This window comes from Sus scrofa, chromosome 8, assembly GCF_000003025.6.
Source record: "Sus scrofa isolate TJ Tabasco breed Duroc chromosome 8, Sscrofa11.1, whole genome shotgun sequence".
Lineage (NCBI taxonomy): Eukaryota > Metazoa > Chordata > Mammalia > Artiodactyla > Suidae > Sus > Sus scrofa.
The window spans coordinates 104,887,812-104,908,165 of record NC_010450.4 but is presented as its reverse complement, the minus strand read 5'-3'; the positions used below and the strand labels follow the sequence as shown (position 1 = coordinate 104,908,165).

Below are 20,354 nucleotides of genomic sequence, written 5' to 3'. Positions count from 1 at the left end.
TCAACCCCAGCTAACAGATGATTATCAAATTTCAGAGGCATGAATGACACCATCTATAGTGGGCTGAATATATAGCCTCTCAAGAGATATGTCCATGTCCTAATCCCTGAAACCTATGACTAACACCGCATGTGGCAAAAGAAGTTATTAAATTAAGGGACTTGAGAAGTGGAGCTTATCCTAGATTATCTGGATGGGCCCTAAATGCAATCACATGAAATCTTATGAGAGAGGCACAGGGAGTTTTGAAATCAACACTCAAAACAAGAGACACAGAGAAGAGGAGGAAGTGATATGACAACAGAGGCAGAGATTGGAATGATGTGGCCACAAGCCAAGGAATGCCTGGAGCTGCCAGATGCTGGAAGAGACAAGGAGTGGATTCTCTCACAGAGCCCCTGGAGGCAGGGCAGCCCTGCCAACACATTGATCTTAGACTTCTGCCATCCAGAGCTATAAGAGAATGAATTTCTGTTGCTTTAAACTACCCAGTTTGTGGTACGTGGTTATAGCAATGAGTACAGAAAACTCATACACCATCCTAGACCATCAGGCTCCAGCCAAGTCTCTAGCTGACCCCAGACACACAAAGCAGCCCAGCCAAAATCAGTCAAGTCTGGGCCAGGTTAACAAAACTTCCCAGAGGAGCCACTGACTCATGAGCATGAATAACTAGTGGTTATAAGCTACTAAATTTGGGGGTGGTTTGTTATATGCAAAAGTTAGGTAATACGTAAATATATAAAATACTATGTATATTCTATAATAGCTCTTAGTGCTCCTTAGTCTTCTCCTAACTTTTTCTACTCATGTTTATAGAACCACTTCAAAGATGTTAAGTTAGCTGTAGACAATTTCATTCTTATCCTAAAGCACTCTGCATCCCTGGTCAGTGCCCTAAGACGTGCAGTTTCTCCTGAGAGAAGAGTTTACATGCCTGCCCCAAAGCCTGACATTGGACTCTGTTATATAACTTGCCTTGGCCAAGGGCATGTGCAGGGTTGTGACACGTGCCACATCTGACTGGAAGCTTTAAGAGCTATTGCACCTTTCGGCGAAAATTTTCTCTTTTTCTTCTTTTGTCAAGGCAATACATGTTCCCAATAAGGGGGAGGGGTCCCCTTTACCTTGGATTCTGGAGTGATAAGGGCATATGGAGCACTACCCAAAACCAAACAGCAGCTACTACAGCCTACATGGAACCTAAGTGATAAATAAATCTTTGTGGTTGTAAGCAGAGTTGGAATTATATGTTATGCAGACTAACCTAATAAAAACTGACTGATACCAGTTACTAAAGAGTAATCCATCAAAGAAAATCACTTGGGGAGTTCCCATTGTGGCTCAGAGGTTAACAAATCTGACAAGCATCCATGAGGACGCAGGTTCAATCCCTGGCCTTGCTCAGTGGGTTAAGGAACTGGTGTTGCCGTGAGCTGTGGTATAGGTCGCAGACATGGCTCAGAACCTGCACTTCTGTGGCTGTAGGATGGCAGCTACAGCTTCGATTTGACCCCTCACCTTGGAACCTCCATATGCCGCAGGTGCAACCCTAAAAAGCAAAGGAAGGAAGGAAGGAAGGATGGAAGGACACTTAGGTTGAGGAGAATTAAGTAACAGTACTAATTTTATTTAAAACAATTTTTTAAATATGTAAAATACTTTGGGTATCCTGTGAAGGGTCCTTTAGTTTTTATTTGTTTTTGGTTTTTGGCCACGGCATGCAGCAGCTTGATTTGGTATCTCAGTTCCCAGACCAGGGATTAAACCTGGGCTGCTGAGGTGAAAGCACCAAATCAACGACTAGACTACCACAGAATTCCCCTTTAGTTTTTGAAATAGCATTTTTATGTAGGATATACTCTTACTACTCAACACTCCTTAAATATCAATAAATACTGTCAATATATGTGAATATAAACATCAATAGATACTGTCAAGTTTATACAATACCAAAAAAAAAAAAAAAAAAAACTACAAAGCCTGTTGCTCTTGTGGAGACCTCTGGTATTCCATAGCCCACCTTCCCCACCCCCATACATACACAGAAGGAAGAAGCAAGCCTTATCTATGGGATGAGTATTGTGCGTGACAATAAGGGACTGGATAAATGCTACCAAACTGAAGAGTTTCTGACAACAATGGGTGAAGAATGGTCTTTGTAAGGGAGACTGTGAGAAGGAGAAGTGTACTTACTGGGCTGGGGATCGAGTCGGGATCCAGCTTCTTCTGAGGCTGTGGTGGACCAGCCATCTGTGCAGGACCTCCAGGAAAGCCTCCTGGATAGGAGAGCTGCCCACCTGCCATCTGGGGACCAAAGTTGGCGGCTTGGAAAAAATTAAAAGAAGAAATGACTACAACCCCCAATCGCAGATGGAGGGCTCACTGACAATATTAGGCTGTTCAGCCAAGCATGTTGCATTTTTCATCTTAAATAAGGCAAGGAGTTAAATGTGAAATCGTAGGGTTCCCCTTTGCTTTGCCTTTGCCACACTATTAAGAAATAGTCAATGATAGATGCTTAGTAACATAGCAACAAATCTGATTCCCAGTTCAGGGTACCCCAGGTAGCCCTGGGCCTTCCTCTGAGCCCTGCCCAGCTTACCCTGCTGTGGAGGATATCCAGGGCCCAGAGTCTGTCCTGGAAGGGGTGGGGGCTGGTACTGTGCGTTCGGAGGAGCTGGCCCAGGGAGCCCATCTTGTCTGTGTGTGGATGGAGGCAACGGTGACGCCCCAGGGCCATTTAGTGCCGTGGGGGGTGGTGGGAGAACCTGCGATCCAGGCTGCAAGATGGATGGCTGCGGGGGTCGTGGAGGACCCTGGAACGATGGTGCTGATGGAGGCCCAGGGGGTCCCTGGCTGGGGGGAGCCATGCCCGAACCTAGGCAAGAAAAGACCAGACCATGTAAACATCATATTCTCAAATCTTTACTTTCTACCACATAGACAACAGGGATACTTGTTTCCTGAGTAAAGCAAGGCCTTGACAAATCACTTTTTCTTCCCCACAAGATGAAATCATCACTCAGAAAGTGACACTAATGCTGTTTGGAATATTTTATACAAGTGGAGAATTTAAAAAAGAGTAAAAGCAACATTTATAATTATAATGAGAAAATTAGTAGGATAAATTTTAACTCAGTTGAATTCACTATTCATGATAACATGGCATTAAGGAACTGTATCTGGTACAAAATATACAAAATCTGTATAGAAGGAAAAAACTTTTTGCACAACAAGCATTATTCATTCAGGTCACATATACATTCAATAAATTGTTGGCATCCTGTGCTTGATTTGATCAAGTGGCTTTTGGAAGTATGTAGAAATAACCAAAGAGGCATTCCCATTGTGGCTCAGCAGTAACAAACCCCACTAGCATTCATGAGGACTCAGGTTTGATCCCTGGCCTCGCTCAGTGGGTTAAGGACCCAGCATTGCCATGGGCTGCGTAGGTCACAGACATGACTCAGATCTGGCACTGCTGTGGCTGTGGTGTAGGCAGCAGCTGCAGCTCTGATTTAATCCCTAGCTTGGGAACCTCCATATGCCACGTGTACAGCCCTAAAAAGATTAAAAAAGAAAAAACGGAAAAAAAAAAAAAGCAATAACCAAAGAGAAGGGATAAGACTACTAAAATTCTATGCAATCATACTGTAAATCATTATAAAACCAGACTATTTTTGCCTTTCTCTGGTTATGTGGAACTGAGTTGCTGCTTTGGAGACTTATCCATTTTGAAATCAATAAAAGAAATATTCTGAGGGTTTTTTTACTGATATTTTTAAGAAACTAATCTTAAGGCATGGAAACACCCTTCAGTAAGATAAATGGCTAACTATGCTGCTATTACAGTAAAAATTTCTATGGCTCCTAAAATATACAGCATTTCTATTAATGTAAATTTCAGCACTGTAACTGTTTTCTCTCCTATTATCCCCTTTTCTGCCTCACAATACAACTTCCATCCTTCCCATGATCTAAATGCAGAATTAAAATGTACTGTGAAACAATGATTATTATATGTTTTGATGTGGGACTTCATAATAAACCAGGGTTAAAACTACCTTCATATTTCCTAAAATTATTTCACTATTCTAATATTTATCAGCATTTTTTTATTGTTCTAGTATTGAGCATAAGGTAATCTGAGGGTCCTTCAATTATCTTTACATACATGGCAGCATGATTTTTTTTTTAAATTGTCATACATAATACAATGATTTATATAAAAATGTCCAAAAACCTACTTCAACATGGTCTGCCAGAGGAATGTCTATTTTGCAAGCGCAGAAAACCTTTCTTATTAAAAATACTCATGAGACATGGCAGTCAATGAGCACAAATAATGAAACTGTTACCATAGCTATTGATGTGCATAGCATTGAGCTGACTGCCCAGCTGGGCGACGGATGACGTGGACACCGGACTTGGATAAGGTGACTGTGTCAAGGGCGAGTATGGTGTATAGGAGGGGGCTGCACTGTTGACAGGTGGGGGGCCAGGAAACCTGAGAGAGAAAAGGGATGTTAATATCATACAGTCTCATCTGCAAATGACAGACAACAAATGACAGTCACTTCTAAAATTAAATCAGCCCTTCTAGAGGGCACCAGGAAAATGTCTGATGTTATATGCTAAATACCTATGCTCACATGCTAAACATGTCAAGATATCTAATCCCCTCCCCTGAAAAAAATCTAATGTAAACACAAAACAACCTTTGGAAATCAGTTTGGGGAGCTGAGTCCATCATAGACTTACCTATCCTAGGACTAATGATCAATAGAACAGAAATCAAAACAAAAATGCTTTGTGGCTGTATCTTTCTGATCTCTTTGAAGTGATTTCAAGAACTGTCTTAAAGATGTTTTGCAAATTCATCATTTCATAAAAAGGAGTCTTTTTTTTCCCCCAAGAAACAATACTTGTTAATTTCTTAGTGTGTGTGTGTGTGTGTGTGTGTGTGTGTATGAAACAATTGCACTCAGGCAGAATATACATACTCTACAGGAATATTTTAGTGGATGCAATGGTAGGTATGGTTACAAGGTTTGGGCTAACCACTAGTTAATAGGAGGAGGCTGTGGCTATCGTTACTCAATCATTTGAGAAAAAAAATTCCCCAAAACATGTTTAGAGGTATTTCATGAACATAACCAATATTTTTAAAATATAAAATTCTACTAATCAATTTTTATGACGATAGTACAGGTAGGATGAAATATGTTTCAAACAGAAGTTATGAAAATCACCCAAGTATTTTTTTAACTTAACAAAATGTAGAGTGAGAGAATGTACAACCATTACAACTTTTTGAACTATAAAAGCCAACTTATCATTCATTGCTTAATGTATATCCTGGGAGTTAGACATTAGAAATTCACAATTTTTTTTTTCTGATCAACCTAAGTTTTAAACGGATTTGGATTTTAAAAGCAGTACTAACAACTTAAAAATAAAAATAACAGTATTAATAAGGTAATTTTTATTAAATAATTTTATTTATTTATTTATTTTTGCTTTTTAGGGCCACACCTGCAGCACATGGAAGTTCCCAGGCTAGGGGTCATATTGGAGCTGCAGCTGCCCACTTATGCCACAGCCATAGCAATGCAGGAACCGAGCTATGTCAGCTCACCTACACCACAGCTCACCACAGCTTAACACTGGATCTTTAACCCACTGAGTGAGGCCAGGGATCGAATCTGCATCCTCACGGATACTAGTTGGGTTCGTTACCACTGAGCCACAATGGGAACTCCTATTAAATAACTTAAACAAAAAATCTTAACATACATATAAAAAAAGAGATTAACAAAACATTAAACAAAGTGGCTTAATATTTCTCAATTCCATTACTTTACTAAATTAGTTTATCCAAGGCCACACAGCATGAGGGTGTCAGAGCTTAGGTAGGAATCCAGGTGGCTGACCCCTCGCCTGGAGACTGGGATGCGATGAACAAGCCACTTAATTCCCTGTAGCTCTCAGCTTTCAGTTCATAAAGATGAGCATACGGAATGGAACGAGCCCTTTCCCTGACGTAAATATTATGTGGTTAGAATTAAAAATCCTACAGATTTAATACTTCTCATTGATTACTTCATTCAGGTCTCCAGGCTGAGAAACATTCAAAAAGTACATATTTTAATTATTGTCTCATTGAATGTCAGAAGAGAACAGATTCACCATCAAAAAGAACCATAAAGAATTATAAGCAGAGAATTAATAAAACATGAAAAGGTAGCCTCAGTTTAACCCTAAACCTCTGGAGCGTTGACTCGGTTGTCCACGGTCTACTCAACCTCAAACACTTTTCAAGTTTACACATTTGTTCAAGAAGTGAGTTTCCATGCTGAAGCTTGTTAGAATGTGGAGATAAAGGTGCCAAATTTTTCAAGATTTGATTGATACAAAATCTAGATTTTTAACACTGAGCCCACAGAAAAGAAAAAGCAAAAGCTCTGCCAGATCATGTCACTGCCTTACACATATACACACACGAATGAAAGAGGAAACAACTAGGTATTTCTCTTATTTTTCTTGTTTCTCCTTTATCATTGCAACCAATTTCTTAGTCAAAAGATTCGCCCTTACAACAGTTTCAATTTGGGAAGACAAGTCTCCTTCCCACCTTCCCTCCCCTCAATTTGCCATTTCTTAGTCAAAACAGAACACCTGGCTAATTGACTTTTCACCCTGTAATTATAAAACTGAACTCTAGGTTATAGGTTTTATTTAGGAGATGAATTATACCCAGTAGTAACACTGTAGATAACTTTGATACCACTTACGAGCTTAAGACATTTATTCCGCCTCAGCCAAGATCAAAAAGACAAATGACTAGGTATGGTTTTTAAGTTTTATGAAACATTACCTTTGAAAGAAGAACGTTTAAAAATAAAAAGCATACATTTTAAAGTTTAAATCAACAAAATGCCTCTGAATTAATCATGTTTTTATTCAACAGTTTAGATACAGTGTAAAGAATAGATTTCTATGATGGATCCTCTAAGCACAAACAACTCCAATGACGTGCTGCAATCATCACAGAAAGGTCAGACTCGATCTGTCATCTCTGACAACCTGTCACCAGACCTGTGTGATTCACCTGCAGAGTCACTGAGCCCTTTGCCCTTGCACTAAACTATATACACAGAAATATGTCCTGTGAGGCTAGGTAGCATGCTCACCATGGAGGCTTAGCCTGAAGACTAGACCTTTCCATTTTTAAACCAAATTTCCAACCTTCAATTCACAGTTGAAATTGAGGCAAGAGGATAATGGAGAAGGAAGATATGGGGCAAAATCTGTTAGTGCTTCCTTGAGAATCACAATAAGAGCAGATTCCTAAATTAAGTGGCCATGAGTAGCCATATGAGCTAGTAGGAAGGGCAAGCCACAGGCAGACTTTTCGTATCCACTGGAAATGGTGTTGATAACATGCACTGAGTCTTTCATGGGTCTGTGCATTGAAGGCTCTCTGCACGTGTTAAGGACCAAAATCTTCACAACGACATCATATCATGACAAATGTGATGCGGAAACTAAGGCACATAGAGACAAAGGAATAAGTCCAGCCACAACTGCCTGAGTCTAGGGTATCAAACATCACCTGACCCTGGGCCTCTACTTGTCACTGTGCTAGATGCTGTCCTGAGCTCACAACCACACAGCTAAGCCCTGTCTGTCGGCAAAGTCCTTGATTTACTTACCCCTAAGCAACCTAATTCAAGGGAAACAAATGGAAATAACCAAAAAGATCGATCCAATACCGGTGACCCAATCCTTTAACTTCAAAACAGGTGTTCAATTTTTGTTTTTTGGGGGTTTTTTTTTTTTTGTCTTTTTGCCATTTCTTGAGCCGTTCCCACGGCATATGGATGTTCCCAGGTTAGGGGTCGAATCGGAGCTGTAGCCGCTGGCCTACGCCAGAGCCTCAGCAACTCAGGATATGAGCCACATCTGCAACCTACATCACAGCTCACAGCAATGCTGGATCCTTAGACCACTGAGCAAGGCCAGGGATCGAACCCGCAACCTTATGGTTCCTAGTTGCATTCGTTAACCACTGAGCCACGACAGGAACTCCTGATTTTCGTATTTCTTAAAATAAAAAAAAAAATATATATATATATATATGGTCTATTTGACTTCTCTAAGATCTTTCCCAGAGCAACTTCCAAGATGTCCTTCTCCAGATCTTCTTGCCTCTACTCGGGACTGAGAATTCTACTTCCTCATTTTACAGGCGAGGAAAATGAGGTCTAGAGGCCCAGGAACATCACCAGCATCACACTGCCAGTGAGCTGCTTGAACCAGAGGCAGCATCTTGGTTCGGTCTTCCCGCTCTCCCCCCAGGGGCAGGAGTGGTAGGGCCCAAGGCAGGCCCTTGGACTTCGGCTCCTTGTTCAAACCACAGTCCCCTGTAAACCAAATTACTTAGACTCACCCATCCACTGTTCCCTGCATTAACCTTCACTCTGCCTCTCAGAGCTACCATTTCAATGACAAATGTTACCACGACAAAGAAGAGCCAGGAAATGTCAACCTCACAAAGGAAGTGAATGAACCTGATGATTTAAAACCTTCCAGAGGGAGTCTTCTCATTAGCAGGGACTAAAAGCTCCTTGAGAGGGTAACTAAATGGCCTCACCATCACCTCACCAGAGTCCCCCAGAGGAGCTAGTCCTCCCCACCCCAACCTCGCAGCTAGACCACCTGGGAAAGGGACCTGGGAAACAAAGCTTCTGGGCAATCCCTGGGGAAATTCCAACGTAAACACCGACTGCAGCTTGGCATGGGGGATTCTCCCAGCAATACCTCACAGGACAAGCAACAGTGGGATTTCCAGCAGGGAAGGTGTGGTGCCGGCTCCCTACGCAGGAGACAGTCCCGAGGGGCTGCAGGGCTCCTGGTGTCTCCCATATCCCATGCCTTGGCTTCTCCAGCCCTGCCTCCACCTCTTTCCCCTCCTTAATTCATAAACACAAACAGAAGATGTATTTCCTGTGTTGTTTTTATTATCACCCTGCCTTTAAAGAGGCCTTCACTGGCATCTGTGTCTCTTCCACATCACATCCACAATCTTTACCACTAGCCACCATCTGATTTAATTTTTAAAATATTTATTCAGCACCTACTGGCACTGAGCTCAGTTCTATAAAGGATTCGAGAACACGTGATTTAAAATTTCATTGGGTGGAGTTCCCGTCGTGGCGCAGTGGTTAACGAATCCGACTAGGAACCATGAGGTTGCGGGTTCGGTCCCTGCCCTTGCTCAGTGGGTTAACGATCCGGTGTTGCCATGAGCTGTGGTGTAGGTTGCAGACGCGGCTCAGATCCAGCGTTGCTGTGGCTCTGGTGTAGGCTGGTGGCTGCAGCTCCGATTCAACCCCTAGCCTGGGAACCTCCATATGCCGTGGGAGCAGCCCAAGAAATAGCAAAAAAAAAAGACAAAAAAAACCAACAACAACAACAAAAAAAAAACCAAAATAAATAAATAAATAAAATTTCATTGGGGAATACAAACCAGACATCTGAAGGAATTAGAGATTAATACAAAACTCTAAAATAAGATGAATTGGGAGTTCCCATTGTGGCTTAGCAGAAATGAATCTGACTAGTATCCATGAGGATGTGGGTTCACTCCCTGGCTTTGCTCAGTGGGTTAAGGATCCGTTGTTGCCATGAGCTGTGGTGTAGGTCGCAGACACGGCTTGGATCCCACGTTGCTGCAGCTGTGGCATAGGCTGGCAGCTGTAGCTCCGATTAGACCCCCAGCCTGGGAACTTCCATATGCCATGAGTGCGGCCCTAAAAAAAGCAAAAAAAAAAAAAAAAAAAAAAAAGATGAATATAACCCAAAGCTAAAATGAGTGGCAACAGCACAAGTAATTTTCAAAATATGTACTAGTATTATTTTTTGCCCTGCTAACTCTTCTAAATACTTTGTTTTCCAGTAGGTCCTTTTGAGGACATAGACCATGTCAAGAGGTGAAAGTTTCAATTAACAAACATGCACGTTTAGAAGAGACTTGTGAGAAAACTTTAGTAGAATAAACAAATGAAGACTGGAATCTATATTTAGCTCACCTTTGAGGAGGATGACCTTGGGCATGAGCTCCATTCTGGCCAAATTGATGGGGTGCAGGAGGTGGATGGCCCTGCGGCAACATCCCCCCAGGGGCAGCAGCCCCCAAAGGCCCTGCTGGCTTCATCATACCTGCAAGACAAGGGCATGGGTTTAGAAGAGTATGAAAGTGCAGAGAGAGAGAGAGGACACAAAGCCATTAGATTAAAAATGCAAAGGAGGAGAGGGAAACACAGGCTAGAACAAGTTCTTCACACCTGCAGTAACCATCATAGAATGGTAAAAGCAAGAATGGTAACAGCATCACAGAATGGTTACAACAAAGCCAATGCCAGGCTCTGGCATCATCATTTGACCATCACAGAGGAAGGAGAGCAGAAAAGAAAGAAATCGTTTTAACACTAAACAGAAACCACAGCAGAAGAAATACATCTTGGCGTTTGGTTAGAGGCACCTTGATGGAACACACTATCACATGAAGAATGCTAGACTACACACTGAAAAATGCCAGTTGGATATCAGAGCATAAATCTGGGAAGAAAAAGTATGAAGCATCATAAAGCATCTTAACTCTAACTATGAGGGGGAAAAAAAAAGATCTCTGAAAATGTCTTTGAGTTACAGCACGAGGAAAGCAAATGGAGAGCAGTATCTGCCCAACACATCCGGGGCACAGCCTTCGGGGTTAGTAATTTTTCCAGATCCAAAGAGGGGTGATAAAGAGTTGAGGGACGGCTCAAGTTGACATGATCACTCATACAAAATACAGGATCACATGTGATTAAGAGATGCTCCTGGCAGTGAGTGCGTTTTCACTTATAAGAAGCTCTTCTGCAACAGAGATCGTTAAAGGTTACTCTTTACAACTGTTCTCAGACATTTTTTATCTCTTTGTCTAGAGAAACTGTGATATAGGAGAAAAATCACTGAGCTTGGGTCAGAGCAGCTCAATGTCCCATCCGGCCACCTACGGGGTGATGTATTGCACCAAGCAAGAAGTTTATCTTTGTGGACCTCAGTTTCTCCCTCTGCAAAAGGAAAGGCTTAGACCAGATTACTTGTGACACCCTTTTCAGCCTTTTAGGAGTTTCCATTTGTGGCTCTGTGGGTTAAGAACCCTACTAGTATCCAGCAGGATGCAGGTTCAATCCCTGGCCTCACTCAGTGGTTAAGGATGCCACAAGCTGCAGCACCACAGATGCAGCTCAGATCTAGCATTGTGGTAGCTGTGGTGGAGGCCAGCAGCTACAGCTCCAATTTGACCCCTAGCCAGGGAACTTCCATATGCTGCAGGTGCAGCCCTAAAAAGAAAAAAAGAAAAAAAAAAAAAAGAGGGAGAGATAGAAAGTACATTTCTTCTATGTGCTCTCCACTGCCATCCTGCTTGTTTTTGCTCCAGGCCACTCGGCTACACTTTAGACCCTATCCTCCTCTCTGGCACCATCATCAGTGACCTCCTGGCTGCCTTACTGCACTCTTCCAATTGACCTCATGATGGCATTTCAGTATCGCCTTTCTTCTGCTATCTTCCTCTAGAATGTTTATTTCCTCAGCCAGCAAGGGAACTGACTGGATGACCTTGCAATTGCCCAGCAAGAGTTTCCTTATGTTGTCATCATAATACTTTGGAGAGCACGCTTTCGGATGCTTGGGTAATCTAGAATGAAATACAACCAGTGAAATGGCAATATTCATGAATAAAATGATTGAAACTTTTACAGAGATTTCTACTTTCTTTCTTTTTTTTTTTTTTTTTTTTTTTTTTTGGTCTTTTTTGTCTTTTTAGGGCTACACCCGTGGCATATGGAGGTTCCCAGGCTAGGGGTCGAATCAGAACTGTAGCTTCTGGCCTACGCAACAGCTCACAGCAACGCTGGATCCTTAACCCACTGAGTGAGGCCAGGGATCAAACCATCATCCTCATGGATACTAGTTGGGTTTGTCAACCACCGAGCCATGACGGGAACTCCAAGGTTTCTATTCTTAAAACAAGGTTCCTCAAATCCTCCTACACTATTGGTAGGAATGTAAGATGCTGCAGCATATATGGAAAACAGTATGGAGGTTCCACAGAAAACTAAAAATAGAGCTGTCATGTGACCCAGAAATCCCACTCCTGGGCATACATATGGACAGAATTGTAATTTAAAAAGATACATAAAGCCTATGTTCTGAGCAGCAATACTGACAATAACCAAGACATAGAAACAACCTAAATGTCCACTGACAGATGAAACATGAAAAACATGAGACTTATAGTCACACAGACTGGAGTTTAAATTCCCCCCCTACTGTTTTTTGGGTTTTGTTTTTTTTTTTTTTTTTTTTTTTTTTTTTTTGGCTTTTTGGCTTTTTGCTATTTCTTTTTTTTTTTTTATTTTTTGTCTTTTTGTCTTTTTGATGTTGTTGTTGTTGCTATCTCTTGGGCCGCTTCCGCGGCATATGGAGGTTCCCAGGCTAGGGGTCGAATCGGAACTGTAGCCACCGGCCTACGCCAGAGCCACAGCAACGCGGGATCCGAGCCGCGTCTGCAACCTACACCACAGCTCACAGCAACGCCGGATCCTTCACCCACTGAGCAAGAGCAGGGATTGAACCCGCAACCTCATGGTTCCTAGTCGTTTTCGTTAACCACTGAGCCACGGCAGGAACTCCCCCCTACTGTTTAGTACCTGTGACCCTGACAGATACTGTTATCTTTCAAAACCTAGACTTTTAAGACTGTACCATGGCAATGTCATCCCTGTCTCTGAGGACTATTTAGAGAATTAAATGAAGCAATGGGTATAAAAGCATTCAGAACAATCCCTGATATATGAAGGTAATCTCAAGAAATCTGTTTCCTTTCCCTGGCCATATGCCTTGCCAAATCCTTCTTTCAAGGATTTATATTCTAACAAGATCTATACACCATAATTACAAGCACGTTTGTATTTTCATTTTTAAAACATTATTTTGGACAAAAGTAGAAAATCGACACATTGGTGCTAAAGTAGTAAATAATTCCATACACTACAAGAAACCAAAGATATTCTCATTTCTTATGTAGGCAAACAGCAATTTCATCAGCAACCCTCACATATATGTCTAGAGAATCAAAAACAGTCCTTGGGGTACTCGTGTCCTGGTATTTTCATGTGTTTGCAAAATGCACCTATTAAATAAACCTGTTTCTAAAAACAAAACAACCAGTTCTTATATATTCAAGCAGAACTGTCATACACCAGTCTTACTAAAATGTTCTTTCCCTTCCATTTTTGGAAATCAGCTCTATAGCAATGATTCAAACTCATTCTTATTCATCATATTTTCAATGTGCCTTTGAGGCACTAAGAGATTTTACGGAAGAGACAACCATATAAAGAGTTGCATTGCCCTGTAACCGAGTGTTATAATAAGGGACTCAAAAAAAGGTCAAAGAGGAAGGTCTGCTGGAGCTGAATCTTGAAGGATAGGAAGGAGTTGTCTTAGTACAGAGACAGGACAGGGGATTCCAGGCAGAAGGCAAAGCCCAAGCAAAGACCTGAGAGAACATGGTGCAAATGGTTTGGTGTCAACAGATGGTGGAGACAATGGCCAGAGCAGAGGGTGTCCAGGTTGGTTGGGGTCAGACAGCAAAGTCCTGGGTGGGTGCTATTTGGATTCTACCCTCAGGGCAAAGGGACATTACTATCAGTGATATCTGCAAGGTCATAGTCTTCACCTGGGCACATAACTGGCATTTTCAAAAGTGATCAGAGATAAAGAACAATCAGGTTCTTGACAGAGCAGTATGGGAATTTTAATAGGAAAGGAAAATCACACCATGAGAAAGACCTAACTGTGCTTATGCCAAAACAAAAATATCAAAAATCAAAGACTAGTTTTAATACAGTGGCAGATTTTATAGACTACTTGCTCAAGACCAATTCCAAGTGCTTTCTGGCTTACCCCTCTGTATGGTCCTGAGCTGGAAAGATGCAATCTCCATTTCCTAGACTTCCTGACAAGCTGGGCTGCCATGTGCTCTAAATTTAGCAAAGCCACACATCTTTGGAAGGTGCTGACCAGAGGGCAGAGATGGTAGTTCTGGGGTAGAAAGGCACCAGCTCTGAGGGGACAGCCCTGTGTTTCTGTTATCAGCAAAAGAACCCTGAGCAAACATCTCAGAAAAGCATACGTTAGATTCAGCCCTGAATCTGACAAATTAAAACCAAAATTTAAAACCACATATGAAAAAAAAAAAAAACAGTTTATCTAAAATAAACAAACTCCCATTACATGGGCAGAGCCTCGAGGGTTACTGTTCCTGAGGCACTGTGCCTGGGACTGTACCTGCATAAGTTCACTATTTATTTGAAGCCTCACTGCCCCAAAGCCCCCGCCCCCAGTTCCAGGACATCAACAGTTTCTGCCTCTCAGCTTCCAGACCAGTGGTCCTCAACCCAGAGTGATGTTGCCCCTAAGGGACATCTGGCAGTGTCCAGGACTTGTGCTTCCCATGGCTTGGAGGCAGGAGGGAGCACTGGTATGTAATTGGTAGAAGCCAAGGATGCTACTAAATGCCCTACAAGTCACAGCGCAGCCTCCCACAATAAACAATTAGCTGGCTCTGGAGTTCCTGTCGTGGCTCAGTGGTTAACGAATCCAACTAGGAACCATGAGGTTGCGGGTTCAATCCCTGGCCTCGCTCAGTGGGTTAGGGATCTGGCGTTGCCGTGAGCTGTAGTGTAGATTGCAGCCAAGGTTTGGATCCCGCATCGCTGTGGCTCTGGCGTAGGCCGGCGGCTACAGCTCTGATTAGACCCCTAGCCTGGGAACCTCTATATGCCGCAAGAGCAGCCCTAGAAGTGGCAAAATAAATAAATAAATAAGTAAATAAAAGAATTACCTGGCTCCAAATGTCAACAGTGCTGAGGACAAGAAACCCTGCTCCAGAAAGCAGTGTGCTCACTCTGATTCTTTCTCCATATTTTAGTTTATTGTTTTGGCCATGCCTGCAGCATGTGGGAATTCCTAGGCCAGGGATCAAACCTGAGCTACAGCAGTGACCCAAGCCACTGCGATGACAATGCCAGGCCCTTAACCTCTAGACCACCAGGGAACTCCTCCCCACATACTTTCTAATGTGGAATGTACCTGAAAAATAGACATGGGCTCATGACCCTTCCCAGCTTTTATGGTACTTCAGGGGCACCCTACTGCCCTTAGAAACAAAGCCTAAATAAAGGCTTACGATGGCCCTACTTTCCAGTCCAGGCACCTCTCACTGCTCACACCTGACAGCAGCCATGCTGAACGTCTTGCGTATCCTCAAAAGTGCCCCCTTCCCAACCCCAGCAGGCTGCCTCCCTACCTCACCAACTCTCACTCATCTTTCAGATCCTTCCTTCCAGGGAGAGAGATTCCCTTCACCAAGATTCCAGGGGTTAGGTACCCCTCTGTGAGCTTCCCTAACCATCCTCTGCCTCCTTAAGATTGTGCTTCCCTCCCATTGTCAATTTCCTTAATGCATCTCCCACTAGACTAGTACGGACCACAAGGACAGACATTAGGTTCATCTTATTCATTGGTGGGTCACCACAAGTATTTTGCTCACTCCATTAATCTGTTCAGTTTGTTACTGCATAGCCCTGGCATTATACAATAGGAACAAATGACAATACGGTGTATAAGAAATTCAAATGGAGACTTGGCCCTGGCCAGACCTATGGCAGTGTGGCTACTTACAACTAAGTGGCCTGTGTTTCTCACCAGAAAAAAAAAAAAAAAAAAAAAAACCAACAAGAGGATCACCAACAGACTAGAAAAGGAGGCACGTGATGACTAAAGACTAAGAGATCTAAGGTCATTCAGCACAGAGGACATGGAGACCAGGGTAATTTAGTGATGGCCTTAAATAATTCAACAAAAATACCACAATTTACAGAAAGATATACGTACAGCCTGTGATAGCCTGGTGTCCATCCGAGAACTGAATAAAGAGAAAGCGATTTAAATTAAAGCATGAAGGATTTAGTCCAACAAAGATAGTTTTGTCCGTCTGTTTGTTTTACTACTGGTAAACACCTGAGGGATATGCTGATAAATGCGGCATCTCTAGTCATCCACAGGACATCGAACAAGGGCCTTCTCTGCTCAAGCACATCTATTATCTACAGTGTGGTAAATGGTAGAGAGCTGTACAGGTGTTAGAGCACAGAGAAGAAGAGGATTTATAAATAAGCTAAAGGAAGAAGGGTGGTCAGAAATGCCCACAAGCACCACACAGGAACTGGGGCTGAACAAGGGGCGCGAGGAGATGCCCTGCTGGGAGGACCACTTCGGAGGCACAGGCTGGCTTTCCGGTGGTGCCAGAAAGATTTGAAGCAAAAGCAAATCAGATTAGATTTAGATTTGCAGGCTGCGATTTTGCAAATCAGATTAGATTTAGATTTGCAAGGACTGGATGGTTTGGAGAAAGGCGGTACTGGAGAGAGGGATAATGGTTAAGAGATCCAGGTGAGAGGTGGACGGCTGAACAAGGAGAGTGACAACAGGATAGAAAGGAAGCAGCAGACAGGAAAGACATTTACGATCATCCCCAAAAGAATCTGGATTGGAGAAGGTAAAAGGAAGAGGTTTTTTGTTTGTTTGTTTGTTTCTATCTTTTTAGGGCTGCGCCCACAGCATGTGGAGGTTCCCAGGCTAGGGGTTGAACTGGAGCTACAGCTGCAGGGTCTAGACCACACCATAGCAATGCCAGATCCAAGCCATGTCTGCGACCTACACAGCGGCTCACAGCAACACCGGATCCTTAACCCACTGAGCACGGCCAGGGATTGAACCCACATCCTCATGGATTCTAGTTGGGTTTGTTACCACTGAGCCACAATGGGAACTCAGAGATATTTTTTTTTTTCAGAGATATTTTTTAAACAATGAAATTCCTTATTTGGGTAGCTGAATGAATGATATCTGCTGGGTAAGATATGGAATGCCAGAATAAAAAAATAAAAAATAAATAAATAAAAATAAAAAAACAGGTTTTCTAAAAAAAAAACAAAAAAACTGAATTATTTTGGACATGATGAGTTTAATGTACCTACTAAACAGGTAAGCAATTGAAAATACAGATCTGGAGTTTAGAGCTGTCTGGGCCAATGAAATAGATCTGAGAGACTAGCATTTCATATAGAATGATACAGTTAAGGGGAAAATCTATAGAGTGAGAAGAAAAGAGGGGTGAAGACGGAGCAAAAAAGGAGAAATAGCACCAATTAAGGGTCATTTGTGGGGGGGTACTCCTCAGATGGAGATGTCTAGAAAACCATGAAGAAAAATAACAAAAGGATAGTGTCATTGAGACCAAAGGGCAAGACAGTTTTGTACAAACAAGAGCAGTAAGCTGTCAAATTCCAAAGAGGACAGGACAGTGTCTCCTGTGTTTGGTAATAGAAGACCACCAGTGACCCCAGTGGGAGAAGAGGAGGGGTGGGTGGGGCCCAAGCTGTGGAGTGGAGACTGCACTGAGCCATGGAGGGACTGAAAAGGAAGGATAGAGAGTGGGTGAGAGAGGTGAGTACTTGTTTAAGATGGCTAGGAAGGGAAGAAGGAAAGACAAATAACACTGTTATAATTAATTAGGCGTGTAATGGAGTTTGTTGTTTGTTTTCTTGAGGGACAGAGGTATGACTCCTGGCTACCCCACCAGCTCTGTGACCTTGGATAATTCATGGTATACCAGAAATTCAGTTTTCTTAGCTGCATACTAGGGCTAATAATCTACTGCATAGCACTGCATAAGGATTAAAGATAACACATGTAACTCTTTTCGGAGCAGTTTTTGATACATGGCAAGCACTCAAAAAAAAGTCATTTATAATTATCCTTATATAAAAATGCAAGGAGTTCCCATTGTGGCTCAGCGGAAAAGAACCCAACTAGTATCCATGAGGACATAAATTTAATCCCTGGCCTCGTTGGTGGGTCAAGGATCCAGCATTGCCTTGAGCTGTGGTGTAGGTCACAGACACTTGGTGTTGCTGTGGCACAGGCTGGCAGCTGCACCTCTGATTCGACCCCTAGCCTGGGAACTTCCATATGCTGCATCTGTGGCCCTAAAAAGCTAAAAACAAACAAACAAACAAATACAGATGGGAAATGAACCACCAGACACAAAGAAAGTGGAGCAAGATGGGTTACATGGTTCCTACAGCATTGTTATCTATAAATGTTAGGGGGAGGATTGGTCCTGGACAAGAGAAGGATGCCTCATCCTGAGGCTTTGTTAAATTATGGACAGATGAAATTCACAGTCTCACAACCTCCTCTGCAGCAAACCGTGTGCGGCTGCTACCACCAAACCTCGCCCGAGGGCCCTCGTCACCCCTCGCTGACCCTGCACTCCATACATGCGACCCAGCACACCTAAACCCTACATACCTGAGTTGGCCCCAGGGAACCCCGAGGAGACTGACTGAGGCACAGCCCATTCCACCAAGGATTTGCATTGAATTCCTCAGCATTCCCTCTGAGGTCTCAAGAATTGTCTCACACAAACACTTCTCTGAAATTTGGGATCATCGGAATTGAAACAAGCTATTACTAGCCTCACCTCTGACCCTGAAACTTGATCCCCCAGAGCACCTCCTTAATAATGAGGGGTGACCTTGTCAACTGCCATCAGAGCAATAGTGGTCCCACTTCATTACTCATTTTTTTTTTCCTACCTCTGCCCCCAAAGCCAAAATTCCCTGCTAGGTACCATACTTTAAAACAATGAATATTATTCAATAATGATTTCAAGGAAAGGCCATGTTTTTCTTGTTATTATTATCACTGAGTAATCTTTGGTGTACAAATCTAATGGCATTTTTCCAATCAAACTTGACTTTATATGATTGCCAAAACCACTTTAGTGTATGTATATATACATATTTAGTATGCAATGTATATACGTACACATAATTTATATTTTTATTGAGTGTTCACAACTTCACACTGCTGATTAATAGCAAGAGCAGGTTAATAGTTAAAACACTCAGAAAGTGCCTTTGTTTTAATCTATATTTAAAAAATAAACTCATATCCCATGCACTAACCAAACTGATGAGGTAGTCTTTTCCAAATAATCCTAGTCTCAAGCCACTGCATCATTTATAATGACCATTCGACTCTCCCAAAGTGGCTCTTTCAGAACATTTATGTTTATGTCTCTGAGCTTGAGATTCAATAATCACATACAGGTCAAAACAGTGCACTTTACCTGGTGGAGAACCTGCGTGAGATGGGTCCCCATAGTGGCCATAATGTGGTGGAGAAAGGCCTATTCCAGGCTGGGACTGAGAATAGGAAGGTGTAGCCACGTAACCTTGTTGACTCATAATGAAATTATCATTCCAAGGAATACTTCTAAAAAAGAACCCTGCAACAGAAGAAAACAAATATCAACAAGGAGGTGTGAATCCCTCAATGTTATTAAAAATACTAGCACTGCTAATAAATGTTTTTGATGGTTTGAGGAAAGGTACAATTATAGGTGCGTGAGACTGGCTTCATATCATATAATGTATCTTATCATTATCCCCTAAAAAGGCTCTAACTACAGCTCTGTGAAACTCTGTAACTCACTTCCATAGTCCTAGGTTATATGAAATCCTGAATAACCACTGCCAATCATTTTTTCATTGTAAGACTAAACTGTTTCACAGAGAGTCTCTCATAAGTGTATCTACTATTTTGGTGCCTTTGGCTTCCATGACTCTTTGTCAGCACAGAGAATGTCACTGACAATAAATCATGTGTCATTCAATTCACTGACCAGCAGAACTGCCAGTAGTCTGCAATCAGATGTTTTGACTTGTGTCATTTTAGTGCTATCTTAATTAGTAATTTTAAACAAGCAGTTAGGATAAAGAGAAAGCACAAGTCCGACAAACGCAGCAGAAGTTGATAACGGACTGATTTTATGAGTCATATATTGACAAAGCCAGGTGGCAGCCTACAACTATTTGAGGGTTGTCAGTGGTTTCTCATCAAAGATGACAGACTTTCTGATTTAAATATCATAGCACTAAGAACATATGCACATATATTTAAGGAACTAAGGGGGAAAAGTGCAATTTCATGTGTTTTGGCACACACACACAAAATTTGCTGATATCAGAGATCCTCTTGATCCTTCTCAGAACCTAAATATCAACTTGTTTTAAATTTTCCTTTTTCCCACGTTTCCTAAAAAAGACATTTCATAGAATTATTCTTAAAATTTTTTTCTAACATAAAGAGATCTGAATCCT

At 42.1% G+C, this 20,354-nt stretch overlaps 1 protein-coding gene across 3 annotated transcripts in view; it reads right to left on the bottom strand.

Annotated features, from left to right (window-relative positions):
- Positions 1-20,354, bottom strand: part of SEC24D (SEC24 homolog D, COPII coat complex component) — a 444,678-nt gene that overhangs the window by 97,235 nt on the left and 327,089 nt on the right. For all 3 annotated transcript variants that reach the window (XM_021100700.1, XM_003482451.4, XM_021100701.1), the window contains 5 exons: positions 19,322-19,480; positions 10,098-10,227; positions 4,362-4,510; positions 2,606-2,881; positions 2,197-2,327 (listed from right to left, as the gene is read on the bottom strand). In XM_021100700.1, coding sequence (XP_020956359.1) covers positions 2,197-2,327; positions 2,606-2,881; positions 4,362-4,510; positions 10,098-10,227; positions 19,322-19,439 — 804 coding nt within the window. In that variant the 5' untranslated portion in view covers positions 19,440-19,480. The remainder of the gene's footprint in view (positions 1-2,196; positions 2,328-2,605; positions 2,882-4,361; positions 4,511-10,097; positions 10,228-19,321; positions 19,481-20,354) is intronic.